At 34.7% G+C, this 15,954-nt stretch overlaps 2 protein-coding genes across 6 annotated transcripts in view; both read left to right on the forward strand.

Moving 5' to 3' along the window:
- The window catches only part of LOC135223645 (thiamine transporter 1-like), a 39,076-nt gene extending 36,913 nt beyond the window's left edge, over positions 1-2,163 (forward strand). For both annotated transcript variants that reach the window (XM_064262297.1, XM_064262288.1), the window contains exon 8: positions 1,261-2,163. In XM_064262297.1, the coding sequence (XP_064118367.1) occupies positions 1,261-1,431 (171 nt within the window). In that variant the 3' untranslated portion in view covers positions 1,432-2,163. The remainder of the gene's footprint in view (positions 1-1,260) is intronic.
- A 6,934-nt stretch (positions 2,164-9,097) lies between these two features.
- Positions 9,098-15,954, forward strand: part of LOC135223653 (thiamine transporter 2-like) — a 60,486-nt gene continuing 53,629 nt past the window's right edge. For 3 of the 4 annotated variants that reach the window (XM_064262309.1, XM_064262317.1, XM_064262324.1), the window contains exons 1-3: positions 9,098-9,663; positions 13,345-13,477; positions 14,741-15,067. In XM_064262309.1, the coding sequence (XP_064118379.1) occupies positions 9,542-9,663; positions 13,345-13,477; positions 14,741-15,067 (582 nt within the window). In that variant the 5' untranslated portion in view covers positions 9,098-9,541. Of the gene's footprint in view, positions 9,664-10,763; positions 10,913-13,344; positions 13,478-14,740; positions 15,068-15,954 lie in introns of those variants that run through there. The other variant, XM_064262332.1, reaches the window with a different exon arrangement.

The raw sequence follows: 15,954 nt of genomic DNA on the forward strand, positions 1-15,954 counted from the left end.
CAAGGGTGTCAATCAGCTAAGTATATATCTGACAGGAAAGTTCATGTACAAAAATGTTATTGTTAGTATACAATAAGGTTTTGTACATACTTACCTGGCAGATATATACGATTGATGGCCCGCCCAGCCTCCCCTCAGGAGACCGGTGGAAGGAAAAATTCTGGCTGGAAAGGGAGATTGGTTCTTACATCCGCCACCCAGCGGCGGGTAAGGTAGATCACCTGACCTACCTGTCGCGTGTGCCGCGAGTTTTGAATTCTGTCGTGACGTCAGAGACGTATAGCTAAGTATATATCTGCAGGTAAGTATGTACAAAACCTTATTGTATACTAACAATAACATTTTTATTGTGTTAATGACAAGTTCGTGATCACTTGCATTCCTGATACAATATAGTAAAAATGTTAAGGACAGTAGAAGGGGCACTAGCTCACAAGATTGTGTACAATGGTCTTGTCCTAAGGTGGACATACAGTCCTCTGTATCCAAGTCAGTTCAGCTCCTATACTTCCAGAACTTTAGGAATATATCTAAGGCTTCCTGCAAATTCAGTTTGCAAAAAATACAATTCTTTAATTTCCTAGGGCTGCCTGGTTGCAGATACTAAAATGCCAAAAATGCGTGCTTGTGAATCTAAACCGCTTTTATCCGTGACCATGTTTCAAAATGACAGCAATTTAGTAGGTACTAAAAATTTCTATTGTATTTCATGTTCACCTGTGTATTTTAACAATATCTGAAGTTTTACATGATTTGATGGATACAGGTTTGGAGCATCTTTCAATTTCATGGTCCTTGCTGACATCTAAGCTCACAAAGGTTGTTGTAACCTACAACACAAAGAAATTGGTTAGCTTTCTGCTAATTGTAAAGTGTATCATTTACAGTAGAATGAATTTTTAGCATGCAGTTTCATTCAGTTTGGAAAGGCTTTTATCTCACCTTATAAAAAATATGTTCTCTGAGGCTTAGTTTTATTATCTCAAAGACGAGGGTGTATGACGTGACAGATGGCATACAGAGCTCGGGTCAAGGCATCTGAAATTTCTATTCTGTTGACTATTTTTGAGAATTGAGATACATTTTTACTTTGCTGTTCTGGTCTGCAGGAAGGTCTAAGTACTGACCTTCAAAAACAAACTATATAATGTCCAAAAATACACTATTTAGCAGTAAAATTTCTACTTACTATTTATGAGAGAATATTGTTGTATTGTTGATATGTATCAGTATTATGAATAATAACTATTCTTTCAACAGTTTGTTATATATGGAAGTTACTTCCTGGTGTTGGCATTATTCTTCTTCGTCCTTGCATCATACTCCTGTGGGAAATTAGGAGTACGGGGAATAAGAGAAGCAGGAATATGGGATGAACAAAATACTACAGAAAACCAGGAGGCCCCAGTAGGTACTACTGAAGTTATGTGATTTATGATCAAATGATGAAGGAGTCTGTGCTGGTGTTCTTAACTTAAGGCTCAGGATATCGTGTCTCATTCTTGAAAAATGTATAGGTTATTTCAGCCATGACCAATTCTTGTAAACATATACTCTAGTTGTAATGATGCTTCAGCTCATTTAAAAAGCCTTGTAGATTATAAGTTTTCTTGTTGTAAGTACGTACAGTATTCTTAGATAACCTGATAATAAAGTAATATAATAACCATACAGGAAATTATTTAAGATTTCATGCATAAATAATTACTGATGGATATACTGTGCAATATTATAACAAAGCTTTCACATACCCTTGATGGAAACTATGTACAATATAGATGATAGTAATTCAACCGTTTAGGTACATATATGTATATATTAATGGGAATCTGGTTTTATGGTGCTTGACAAGTGTTGCTGTTAACTAGATTTTCGGCTCTGGTAAGTGGTTTTTTGGTGCCGGTAAGAGATTTATCGGCGTTGGTAAGCTGTTTATTGGTTTTGGTAAGTGGTTTATCGGCACCAATATCCAGTTATTGTTGCTGATATCTGGTTAGTACCTCCGTTAAGCAGTTTATCAGTGCTATTATCACCAATTTTTGTTTAGTGTTAACATTTGGTTATCGGTGCTCGGCCGGGAATGAAACCCCCATTGTTAACTGGGGATTGCCTGTAAATATATGTACAGTGGACCCCTGTATTCACTGATTATGCGTGCCAAAACCCTCCCTCCCCCCCACCGTGAATAGCTAGAATCCGTGAATACTTAGAACCCCTTGAAAACCAGGGGTGCCATTTCAGATTTTTGTTGCTGGGGCAAAGACGGTTGGCGAGCGAAGCGTGCCTAATCAGCTGGGTATTTTTTATTTTCAGCTATTTTATGTGCTATTTGAAGCCACATGAGCAAAGTATTTCAGCAAAAATGATATATTCCCACTACTGTTTGTTTATCTCATCATCACTAATAACTAGTAGACAGACAAGGATCAAGAAACATAATATTTCTGAGAAATTTCATATATTTATGATTGCACATTTAAAAAGAAAACATGCTGTTACTTCTTGGGGCTTGCGGGGTGAGGGGGCCAAGTTGAGTCTTGGAGGGGGCAACTTGAGACTTGGGGGGGGGGGGGAGCAGTTGCCACCCCCAGCCCAATGACGACCCTGTTAAAAACTCTTAAAACTGCCTATTTTGTTAATTCAAACTCAAGAAAAACCCACTAAAAATTGTTATACCTGGTTTTTAAAAATAGTTTTATCACAAAAAGTGCATTTAATCATGAAATGGATGTGAAAATTTAGTAATTTGTGGATATTTCTTATAGTCCACGAATAGCGAAGGCCGACTGTATATACTTTAGTTTCTTATGATTTGATGAGTAATAGTTATAGATTTTGATGCTATCTTCACATATTCTTTGTAACCTAGCACCTCTGACAGATGAGGGGATAGAGGTACAATATTTGTATTTTGTTAGTTTTATATTATTGATTATTTACTGCAGTAGTGCATAGTTTTACAGTTATACTTGATCATCTTTTGTTAGTTGTATAGTAATGAGTAATTACTAATGTGTTCAATTTTACTTTAGCTGTACTTACAAGACCTTAGGACCTTAATAAAGACATTGCCGTATTTCATCGAGTAAGACATTTTTGGTATTGAACTTGTTATTCGATAGATGTCGTTGCATCATCTACTTAATCTCACCAGTGTTATTTTGTTGATAATATTTTCAGTACTCTTACAGGTGTGTCAGTAAGATGTAAAAAATTGTAATGACTTTTTAACACATGAAGAATAAAAAAATGTACAAAAATACATTTTCTGAAAACTAGTATAAATGTGTTTTAAAATATAATTATACCATTTTCTACAAAATGAGATGCAAGCATTCTGCTGTATTTAAAGTGATGTTATTGCATAAAGATCTATGATACATGCATTCACTAAGCAACAAGGTTTATGTGAAATTGAAATAATGTTGTACACAAAAGTGATGTCACCAAGGGTGACATTTGGAAGGGTAGACCTAAGGGTTTTTCTACTCCTGAGCTGCATTTTGTCATATATTGCTAGGAAGGTGCTAGTGTAGATAACACAAGAGATAGCTCTTGTTTGACTGACCTTGACAATATATACATATGTGTGTGTGTGTATTTGTTTTATATACATATATACATATATATATAAATTATATATATACATATATATATATATGTATACATATACTATATATATGTATATATGTATATATATAGATATTATATAAACACATGATCACATGCACAATTATACTGTGTAATTACATAAAGAAAAACAAAATTTCATTTAGACAGGATAATATACTAATAGTGATTTGATTAAAAAAGTTACAAGCTTTTAAGGAATATCTGTACCCATTTTCCAGTATCTGTAAAAGGACCTGACATGAGTTCTTGCTGTATTTATATGTCTGGGGAAGGTCATTTTACGATTACTGGATGATGGGTACAGTTGTCCTTGAATGCTTGTAAAATTTTTACACACACACACACACACACACACACACATATATATATATATATATATATATTAATATATATATATATATACTATATATATATATAATATATATAGATATATATATATATATCATATACTTCTATAAGATATAATAATATATAATTATATATATATATGATATATATATATATATATATATATATATATATATATCTATATATATATATATATATATATTAATGTGTATAAATGTTTCTGTTGTTAGAATATATATGACCACAAATAAATGTTAAAATAGGTCTCTGTAATAACTCTCTTTAAAACTTCTTATATTTATGCTACTTCTTTAGTTTTAAGATGTGTACATGTTGTCAATTTATCATAGTTTTTTATGCAGGGTCCAATAGTTCTGGTAACTTAAGAGAAAATTATTTAACTGGGTTTTAATTTTTCCTTTTGTGATATCTGCTATTTAGAGACCTGAAATCATGCAGAATAAATACGAACATTATCATGATCATATTTATACAGAATATAGTTCTTTAATGCAACCCTTTCTCTATGTTCCATTTTCTCTCGTTTTGTGATAAAAAAAAGATTTAAATTTTAACCTTTTACTTTTTATTTTAATGGATTGATCAAAGGATTCATTACTGAGATAGAATTGCACAAATGTAAATGTTTATTGTGAACATGCCATATCTGGGACTGGTTTTCAAAAAGGAAGCCCTTGTCAATTTCTTTTGATTGATGAAACACTCAGCCTACCTATTTTAGTCTAAGTCATAAAAATCTAGGCAATTTTGTTATAATACTGTGATAGAAAAGAGAATTCAAGTGTGTGTATTTAGAAACTGCAACATTGTTATCAAAGAAGTGAGCATAAGTCCTTGATTGTTTGGATGTTATAAGAAAATAAAGAGCATGAAGTGAATTTCAGACATGAAATAATTTAAAGTTTTTTCAGTGACTTATGGCCTTGCCTCACATGAATGCTTTTATATCTGGGCAAGTAAACCCATGAAATAAGTCTTCCTCTGTTGAATTTCTGTGACCCAGATCTTGTATGCCACCCATGTAAAGAGGTTTGTAAAAATATTTTTATATATTTATTGTTTGGTGTCACTGAGTTACGGTATCTTAATGAAAATGTTCACCAGTACCACAGTTATTGAAGACTTATTTGTCTAATATCAGTTTAAGGTTGTGAGTGCTGTTCGGTAATCAGTGAACTAAAGTGTGTTAAAAGCACAGGGTTGTGATTATTCTTAATTACTGATGAAATTTTGCTTGGTGTTATGAGATCCAGTTGTAACCTACAAAATGTGAGTTAAATTGTCAGCTTTGGTTAACTTCTAAAGAGGTTCAGCTAAAGTAGTTTGCAGTGTCTGACCCATTTGACCTCAAGGATTCTAGAACCTCCTAATGTTAGAGAAGGAAGAGACCTTTTAGGAAAGCTGCAATGTTGTTGAAAAAAAGGAAGAAGTACAAAGCATGTAAAAAAAAAAGCAAATATAAGGGAGAGGTGAGGTTGTTGGAACCAATCACTAATAATGTTGGCCAGTTCATTATCAATGGGAATGAAGTGATGCTTCCTGAGAGTTGATCTCTTTTTTTTTTTTTTTTTTTTTTTTTTTTTGTTTTTTTTTTTTTTTTTTTTTTGTTTTTGTTTTTTTTCTCTTTTTTTTTTTTTTTTTTTTTTTTTTTTTTTTTTTTTTTTTCTCTCTCTTTATGTTGTTAGAGATTAAGCTGGCCTCATGTCACATGGGCTTTTGCTTATAGAGCAGCCCATAGGTTCCTCTCTAACTGTAGATCACAAATGATGTATCTCAGCGAGCCTGGTTTTCATGGTAAACCCAAATGAATTAAGTTGTGACTGAAGAAAAAACTTATATGGATCTTGATTCATAAGGGAAATGACTGACCCTTTAAGATAGATGTAACCAAAATGCTAAATTGTAAGCATTTGAATTTGCTGGAATGTGTGGTGCAATCTTTCTGACAGTCATTTTGTTTTGTCACAAGTATTTTAATTATAGGTATTAGTGGGTAGTAAACATCCACAGCTCATAGTTTGTCTCTCATTGGTTGATGTGTATGAATTGTAGCTAGACAGATAGTACAATCCCGAGAGTATGGTATGTCAGTTATAGAGCACTGTGGAAACGCTTGTGAAACAAGTATGGTAGGCCATTTTAAATTATGCTGATTTTCTTGGTTAGTACTTTGCATTAGTAATTGAATAATCTGCAGTTGATCAGGAACTAATGATTTATATTAATGGTAAAATTAGTGGTCTATGTTACTGTACATTGAAATTTTTACAAGCTAGCACGTACCAATGACCAGGTAATAGCTAATGTTCCATATGTCATTCCATTTACCTTATGACACTTTGAAAATGCCAACTGATTAAAACACAATGGAGTTTGGACTGTTATAATGCCTAAAACTTAATTTGTACTACTATAATATTCAGTGAATTTGCAGCTTGGTATAAATTTCTTAATTAATAGCTCATAATATAGTATGGTTATGTATCAGTATGAAATATTTTGTTAGACCTCATAGTTTGTGTAATATATTGGAGTTGTATTGGTACCTTGGTCCAATTTTCTTGATGATTAAAATAGTTGTTTTTCATGTGGTATAATTTATTTTTTGGAATTACATTCGTTATCTTTACATGCTGTAGAACTACAGAAATTGTAAAAATAAAATATTTTAGAAATGTACGCTTTTAATTTTCCTGAGAATTTGCAAGGAATTTATCTGATTTCAAAGCATATATACCACAGAAGGCTATGTATATGCAATGTCACATTTTACATCACTACTATTGTAAAATATTAATGGCCCTTTAAATGTGAGACAACTTCATTTGTTCACAAAAGCAATAAAATTTAGAAACTGAATCAAAACTTGCTTCCAAAAGGCCTTTTTTAAGCCTTCGAAATATTAAGATATCCTTGTGCTGGACACCAGGCTATGTTGGAATTGAAGGCAGTGACATTGCAGATAAAAATGCTAAGGAAGCAGCATTAAATGATAGAAATAAAATGTACAAAACATATTATAAGGACTCCAAAAATTATTTTAAATTTATTTTAGATAAAATCTGGGAAGACCAATGGTTATCACTTGAAAATAACAAACTTAGAGTGGTAAAGACCAACTAATCATTCCCTTTAAAGAATTCTTTACAGGAAGCAGAGAAACCATGAGGTCACTTTGTGCAGGCTGCGTAATGGGCACACAAGGTTAACCCATGGCTTTCTTATGTCAAATCAGCCACCTCCAGAATGTGTTACCTGTCAAACCAGAGTAAATGTGAAACATTTTGATTGAATGCTCTAAGTATTCACATATTAGACTTATACTTTGGATCATCTGCTAGAATGCAGGACATTCTAGGAGATGACAACTCAAATATTTGCAAGATTTTAAAATTTGTAACAGATATAGATCTATTAAAACATATATAAATGATTTTATTAGATAGATATATTAAAATATATGTAAATAATTTTATTCATACAAATTTATTTTAAATGTGTAAAGTTTTATCATTTTATTTATTTATTTTTAAAACTAAATGACTAAAAATATATTTATTTAATATGGTAATTTTAACAGATTTTATCTGCATTAAGCAGCCGATTGGACTTAGTAGGAAATGGCTGCTTAAACATATAATAATAATAAATAATGTACGTAGCATACATACCAATTCTGTTAAGGTGCATCTCTTTCATTTCCATCCATCCCAGCATTCTCATCCCTTCCTATGAAATTATAAATTTCCTGGGCCATGCTAAGTCCTAACTAATTGAATTGAATTACAGTTTAATGAGTACAGCAAAGATTTAATCTGGGGAAAATTCTAAATAGCATGGGGCTCGTTTAGTACAGCTAATTGGCAAGATTACTCAAGGAGTGGGGTGTACTGTAGTCATTACTTACGGTTCTTTGCAGCCTGCCTTTGGCCCTTAGCTGCAAACTTTCGTTTCACGTACTGTACCATCTTTCATATTCTTGTTCTATCTTGTTTTCCCCCCTCTCCTAGCAATAAGTGCAACTGCGGGGATTTTCTTCTGTTACACCTTTCAGACCTTATTCATTTACAAGTAAGAAGAAAACAAGGAAAAGGCGAAACCCAAGCACACGTTTAAGTTTCTGAATATCGTAGCAGTTATCGCAATATCCAAGCTGTCTCTTTATAAGAGAACGCAGATTTTCAGCGAAATTTAATGGGGAACTACAAGATCCCAAATAGCCTTTCATAGCATAATCAGCATCACATTATAGCTACCATTTTCTTGCAAAGTGTACAGAAAATATGCCAAATAGGCTAACCGAAAGCCATACCTAGACCTAGATTAGCAGTCTGCTTTATTAGGCAAAACAATCTGGAATAGAAAAGTGGCAACATTCCTAAATAGACAATTCTAAGCCTACTGTTTTTTTTTTTTAAATTGCACCTATGCTGGGGATAAAGGTTTACATTTATCATCTTTATGCAAACTAGTATAGTACGTTAAGCATTCGCTTTGCTTTTTATTATTTTATCATTTTGTCCTGACATTTTATCTATATTTTTTAGATTGAAGATTACATACCATTTTACTCATTGAAATGTTTTTGATTATTATTCTTAGAATAGTCTGCTTTCGTCTTTCTGACTATCATGGGTTATCAATTATATATACTACGTAGAGTGAAGCACTTATTTTTCAATTCTGTGAATCATGGCATCGCGGTTACTGAAAGAAAGCCGTTTCCTTCAGGGGAGTCAGGAATCAGGGCCTCGGAACCTTTGAGTTAGGCACTACCGTAGCGGGCCGCTACGGTAGGTAGTGCCTTACTCAAGGGTTCTGAGGGAAGTGTCTTGTATAATGTATTCCGTAACCACGATACCACAGATTCACTGAATTGGAAAATAAGTGCTTCACTCTATATTAAATCCACACGAAATGTGGAAAAAAATTTTCACCCTCCTTTTAGATGTCTATTATGGTCAAATAAAATATTTCTTCTATTATGTGATTTAGTTAACTATATTCTCGTTCATTTACACATTTATATATTTATGTTTTTATAACAATGACTTACAGAACCATCAAAGAATGGATGTTTATGCACGACCACGGCAGTGACGGCAATAACAGTCACAGCACCACCAAGTACTCAGTGTCATTGGGAGGACAGAAGGATTCTCTGTCGGTAGTGACTCGGTATTCGGCCAACAAGTTAACAACCCGCGGAGTGAGTGTGATATTGTGGCAGCAGGGAGGGGCCTAAAGACTTATAGTCCAAAGTATTGATTTTATCAGTGTATTTATAAGTGCCCAGTTACAATAGTCGGATGGAATTAAAATTCTCGATTAGAATTTGCCATACTTACTGATTAAAAAAAAGACTTCTCACAATCTTAAGGGTCTGAGGTGCGTGATTATCCCGCTTCGAGCCAAGTTTGAGGCTGTTCTTTACATACAGGTTGCTCTAGGAGCAAGAGCACGTGATGGCATACAGTCAATTCACCTTTCCCGCTTTGCAACTGAAACCAGGCCAAAAACATTGTTACTTTATGACCATATGACGCGTTCTTCTGCTGTATCTTCACATCAAAATAGGTTACTCCACACTGCATTTGAAGCCAGTTTGATTATTACCAAAGGCTCTAAGACTACCAAAAGCTGTAATTTACATACATACAGGTTGGTGCCCTGAAATTTGTGGTGTTTTTACCTTGTGGTCTTGGTTCTGTCACAAGTTTGGCTACACTTCGGCAGCCAGGTTTGTTACATTTTGTTTACTACTTTACGTATAGAATTGTCCTTTGTGCTGAACTATATGAGTGGTTCCTTTAAAACCTCAATGAAGCATTCAAGTCTTTAGTGTCTCAAGGCTGTGTAACAGTGACCAGTCTCTTAATATAATTCCTAAAGTATATCTGGCTATCGAAGGCTTATACTCCATGCCATGTTCATGTGTTTTTCAAGGTACTGTAGTAGTAATTCGTAGAATTACTTTCTAATGGTCCCAAGATTGTTTATCATGAGTTTGAAAAGTATATAGTAAACTGTCCTCCAATTTTCCTCCCTAATTTAGTATCATTTGAAAGTTCGGTTTTCTAATCTATCTGTTCGTGAATATTATATGAAGATGGAAGTAAAGGATTAGAGAACCTAAAATTATATAAAAAGTGAATGGGAAAACTAATTTTCCTTTAAGTAGGCTTTCTTATACAGAAAGTAAAACAAGAAGGTAAGAATATGAAGAAAAAGCAAAATTCTGAAGGTTTAACGTTCATAGATGAAGAAAGGTTTTGCTTATATATGTCATCACATTTTAAGATGTTTCTGTAGCAGTTCCATCTGTATTAACAACCGACCTCACCATATAAGCATACACTTTACCCATTAATTTCAAACATCTGAGGCCATTTCGAAATGAGCACTTGAATCGCACTATCTCTCCCTTGGCGAAAACAACACACCATGCCTTTCGTAATATAACCAGATCTCTCAGTTAACAATTTCATAATTATTTCCCGTATGCTGATTCTTAGTCTAGTCATAATTATTTCCCGTATGCTGATTCTTAGTCTAGTCGACAACCTCTATTTTTACAAAAGGAGCATTTATGCCTTTCATCAGCCCATTAGCCACCATTCTTCAGACGAAGCGTTCTGTGTCACATAATCAAATACACTGGCACAACCATAACGCAAAACACCAAGTTCATGTAACTGCGACGAACATGGTAAGCGGTTAATCTCGGCGTCCGTATCTCGTGAAAGGTTTAAGAGATAAGGCATATCAGCGTCCATGGGTCACGGAAAACATGTTTGAGTATTGTGGTTAAGCCACAATCCCTTCGTCAGTTAGCCAGTGATTGAAGTCTTTTGCGCTCGCTCTTCATAAACGTACGATCTGATTCAGTAAGGTCATACAGACCGTTTTGGTATGTACTATATTTTTATTTACAGTTTCTGATGAGCTGTTGCTTTGTAGAGATTATTATACTTTTGAATGAAAAATTATAATTACATAATGAGGCAATGTCATATAATAATAAATAAAAACTGATTGATAGAGGAGTTTAAACCAGACGTCTACCTTGCAATAAACTACAAACAAAATTACCAATTATGGAAAATCAGTGTTCAAATTCGTCCAAATATTCATAACACGCAAAATTTAGCAGTGTACATGATTTGACAGCTGTTACATTTACTGTTACACGAAATAGCCGATGCACCTGCAGATTCTGCAGCTCGCTTTGATTTCATATCAGCACTGTTCAGTCATATCAGGTGTTAGAGAATAATGACGCAACTTCTGGCATGCAACTGTTTGTTTTTTCCATTAAGATTAAGTTGAACTAACCCAAAAAATGTGCAACTTGGGCCGGATTACCCAATAGGCTAACGAGACTAAGCCCTAAGGGCCATCGTGACCTCGAAAGCCATAATATATAAAAAATTGTATAACTGCAAAAAGAGCGGTATGCCAGGATAGGAACTAGAGGCCACTTTTGTGAATATTTTCGGTGCCAGGGTGTTTGTCAGCTGCAGTGCTATTCCTTTTAATTATAGTAATGAGGATCTTAACAGCATCCAAGAAGCTGCTAGAAACCTTGTGGTCAAGTATATAAGAGACTTGGAAATGGATTTGGAGAATGAAATTATTCAGTTTCATAAACATGTGTTCCTTTAAATTGATGACACTGATCATGACAAAGTTCTAAATATTGCTTCAAATATTTTTGCAATGACATCACAGTCTTATCTAAATGTTGATATTGCTGTACGTGTCTATTTCACACTGCCATGCAATGTTTGTGAAGGAGAACGGCCATTCTCAAAATTAAGTTACATAAAAGATGAAAAAGGGCCACACTGGGACAAAACCGCCTTAACTGGTTGAGTTTAATAAACATTGAGCATGAGCTGGTAAAAAAAATTGATTTGCAAAATATTACCGATAAATTTGTTCGTGCAAAAGCTAGGAAAGTTGCATTATAAGTAGTGTTTTTATTGCATTAAGTGGCATGTCATTATAAGTTTGTCTTTAAATTTTTACCTGATTGTCATTAGTATGACGAAATAAAACTATATGATTTTGCCTTATTTATTTTAATTTAACATCAGATTGATACTCTGAATCATGAGTTTCTGAACAATCATTAATGTGGAACGTTTAGTTATGTGCATTATATAAGATTAAGTTAATCTGCAAAGTACTGTATACTCTCAAAATAAGTATAATTAACCTAATCTTAATTATTGTGTATTGCTCCAATTTCCTTGATGTTGATTTGCATATAGATTCAAAATGCTCCTAGAATTGCCCACATTTCAAAAACACCAGCTGATCTGACTCGCTTTCACTAGCCTGACAGGGTCCCTTCTGCATCCTTAGCCTAATGGCCCCAAAGGTTGTTAATCAGACTGTGTGTAACCTATCATACCGGATAGTTGCTTGACTCATCTCACTGCTACGGAACGTCAAGCCATTCTTAAAGCAACCCTCTTAACTTATGTGGTGCTGTTAATATATCTATATGTGGTGCTGTTACTATATCTATATGAAAAAAGTCTTAAGACCGTCATAAAATCTTTGACCTGTGACATCGCACCAAACTTACTCAGCTTTTATAAAGAATGCAGCTCCGCCTCCAGGAGGAGGTATTAACATGTTAAATTATTGACTCCGCCTGGAAAAGGACGAATTAACATGTTAACCCCACCTAAAAGGGGATGGGGACAAGATAAGGAAAGACCGCTCCACGAATCAAGAATCCAGTCGGGCGGAGAACCAGATCCTACACCGCCTAATGAGGTGGTGCCGAATTCGAACCGAGGGTGTGTGAATTTCAGAACGCAAGAAGAAGCTAGAGAGCACTGGCAGCCGTCGTTCAGAAAAGAAATATTGCCAGGGTCCAAAAGAGATTTATAAGCTTTGTAGTTGTAACTAATTCTTTGCACAGTAAAGAAAGAAACTCTGCCGTTCGTCTCATTCAAACTTCTCATGAGAGATTAAGCCGATTACGATTACTAATTCAGAACTAACATTAAGAAGAAACAAAGTTAAACATAGAACCAGACTACAGAACGAATCATCAAGAAGCAAGAAGCACTTAAGCGAACATACACTCGAACACTCTGCTTTACAAAAAACGCACCACAAGAATAGCAGAAACTTTAGCGGTAAATTTCTTTATTTAGACTGGTAAAAGTGAATGCAACATAAAAGTCAGTGGTGTACTAAATATCAAGGGATCAATTTAATGCTAATGATTTTTAAAAGGGTTTATAGCAAGTAGAAACCTTCCTCCCTTTTTTACAATGAAACATCTGTTGTCTTTAACATTCATTTTCCCCTTTATTCCAGATTAATAATGGAATCGTGGCTAGTGACGTGCTTAGTGCTTTGCATGTATGGCTTCTTCAAGGAATTTCGTCCTTCGGAGCCATTTTTGACCGAGTACCTTATTGGGCCACCTATGAATTTAACCTTAAATGAGGTTAGCAGAAATCTGAATATCTTGGGTATCTGTTATTTTCTTTATTCAGTTCTCCTGAAAATTTATTTGATATGGTTGCTCTTATTAAAGTTGCACATACTTAGAGTTCTTTAAAATTAAGATTCAAGAGAACTAATAAACAGAATAAATTTTATTAGTTCATCGCCTATAAAACTGTGGAGTTTCTATGTCTGCTCAAAGTTTAAGAGGTTAGGGGTTAGCATTTGGTCTGTGAACGATGCTAGTACTTTGCACACAATCTCAAGTACTTTTAACATTGAACAACTCTGTTCTGCCTGTGTGTTGTTATATTTTAGGTGTTAATGCATAAATAAAACAATTTCTAAGCAGTTATTCCCCAGTGATTAGGTATCGTTCTATTATGCTACCATTAGGGTAGGTCATGGTCCTTATTGTTAGTCCATAATACACAACAGATCTCTCTCTCTCTCTCTCTACTACTATTTCCACTTTGACTGCTTGCACAATACAAGGTAGACCGTGAGGTCGCCACATCCCTAAGATGTATTTTCTGGAATGCATGACATTGGAGGGTAAACAGCGTCCGTGGGAAAGTTGATTAGTCTAAAAAAGAGGTCCAAGCTGACAATGCTCCAGCGTTGTTTGCTAATTCAGACTACATTCTCTAGTCCGGCAGTGTACTTTCGCTGGAGTGTTTCTCTTATGATTTAGCGCTAGTGATAAGAATAGATCCCAAAAACGTTTGCAAAGATCCAGATCAGGTGGGCCTGTGGTAGAGGCGCAGAGTCTGAATGTAGGAACCTAGCAGTTCGATATCTTCATCATCATCATCATCATCATCATCATCATCATCAGTGATGTGCAACGCAAAGTGCCTCTGTATAATCCCGGAGTTCAGGTCTTTCCTGTGTTTGTACGTCCACGAGTCTTCATCCCCTCCAGCTTGCCGTTTCTTAGTTTTCAAAATCATCTCATCCAAATATGAAACTTCAGTAATTTCCCTTATGGAATCATTTCTCTCTCACTCCATGCTGCCATCTGACTCTTAACATTGCGCGGAGATAACGAACAAAAATACCTTTCATAGTAAAGAGAAAGTCTATAAATCAGATATGTGCATTGAACCTTAAATCAAATAAATTTGCAGATTATTTCATTTGTACTTCGGTTTCCACGATTCAGACCATTTTCAAAGGAAAGAGGAAAAATCATTTCTTATATTAGAATATAATGATTTCCTATGCTACCCATGGGATATACAGATGCGTCTTGCCATTCCAGGTCAACTATGATGTGTACCCTGTATGGACCTATGCTTACCTTTCTCTCCTGATCGTCGTGCTACTGTTAACTGACCTCCTTCGTTATAAACCTATGATTGTATTTGAAGGGATGGGCTACGTCGCAACTTGGAGTCTTCTGTTGTGGGCCAGAGGAGTGCACTGGATGCAGTTTATGGAGTTTTGCTATGGCATAGCCACGTCAACAGAAGTTGCGTACTATACCTATATATATGCCAAAGTGTCCTCTGAATACTACCAAAGAGTGACTAGTTTCACTCGCTCAGCCATCCTTTTTGGAAAGTTCACAGCGTCCGTAGCTGCACAGGTAAATATCAAGTCCCAATAGAATAAAACTTTTCAGAGCTTCAGAATATTGGTAAATAACTGGAATATCCGTTGTCCTTTCTTGTCTTATCCGATAAATGAGGATCCTTGGATACAAAGTAAGCCTTAGTGATGAGATTGTTATAAATGATGCAGGTTAGAGTCGACATTCTTTTTTTATATTTTTGCACCATTTGTTTGTCATATCAATATGGTCGCTTACAGTTAGTACTTATTTTTGGATGATAAATTCACGCAGGGGCAGTTATTTGTTGAGACCCACGAGACTTACTGAGACGTGCCTCGCCAGAGGAAGTACAGAGGCGTCATATTCTTGTTGAACAGCACTGTACTACTTGCCTAATTGTGTTACCATACAGAACACGTAATGACAACTGGGCTAGGGCAGATTTGCCGCCTGATGCCCCAGAGTTGATTTTTTTCCTTTCCCCTTGATCGATGGAAAACAAGATTTCTTTTACAGTGATGTGGAAAGGATTCCTCGAAAAATGTCGTATCTTTCGCACTTGCATCTTACTTTCATCATGCATATTTGGCTATCCTGTCGTATTACAGAATAAAGATTTTGTGTCCTGTATTCAGTACAGGATTAACGTGCGTGCTCTAAATTACATAATGAATTATATATAAAAAAATATTTCATTTTCCCATGTTCATGATTTTGGATTTTTATACGTATTCAATTAACTATTTATAAATAGGGCAAATCCCACGTCTAATGGAAAATATCTCTCAATAAAGTTTCACTCTATTGAATAGTTCGAGAGTATAAAGAAATTACATTTGATGCAATTCGCTTATTGACTGTTTTTCCCATATGAATTAGAATGTTTTGTGACACAGTCGAAGTTATTCATAATAAAGATT

This window comes from Macrobrachium nipponense, chromosome 20 (genome assembly GCF_015104395.2).
Source record: "Macrobrachium nipponense isolate FS-2020 chromosome 20, ASM1510439v2, whole genome shotgun sequence".
Lineage (NCBI taxonomy): Eukaryota > Metazoa > Arthropoda > Malacostraca > Decapoda > Palaemonidae > Macrobrachium > Macrobrachium nipponense.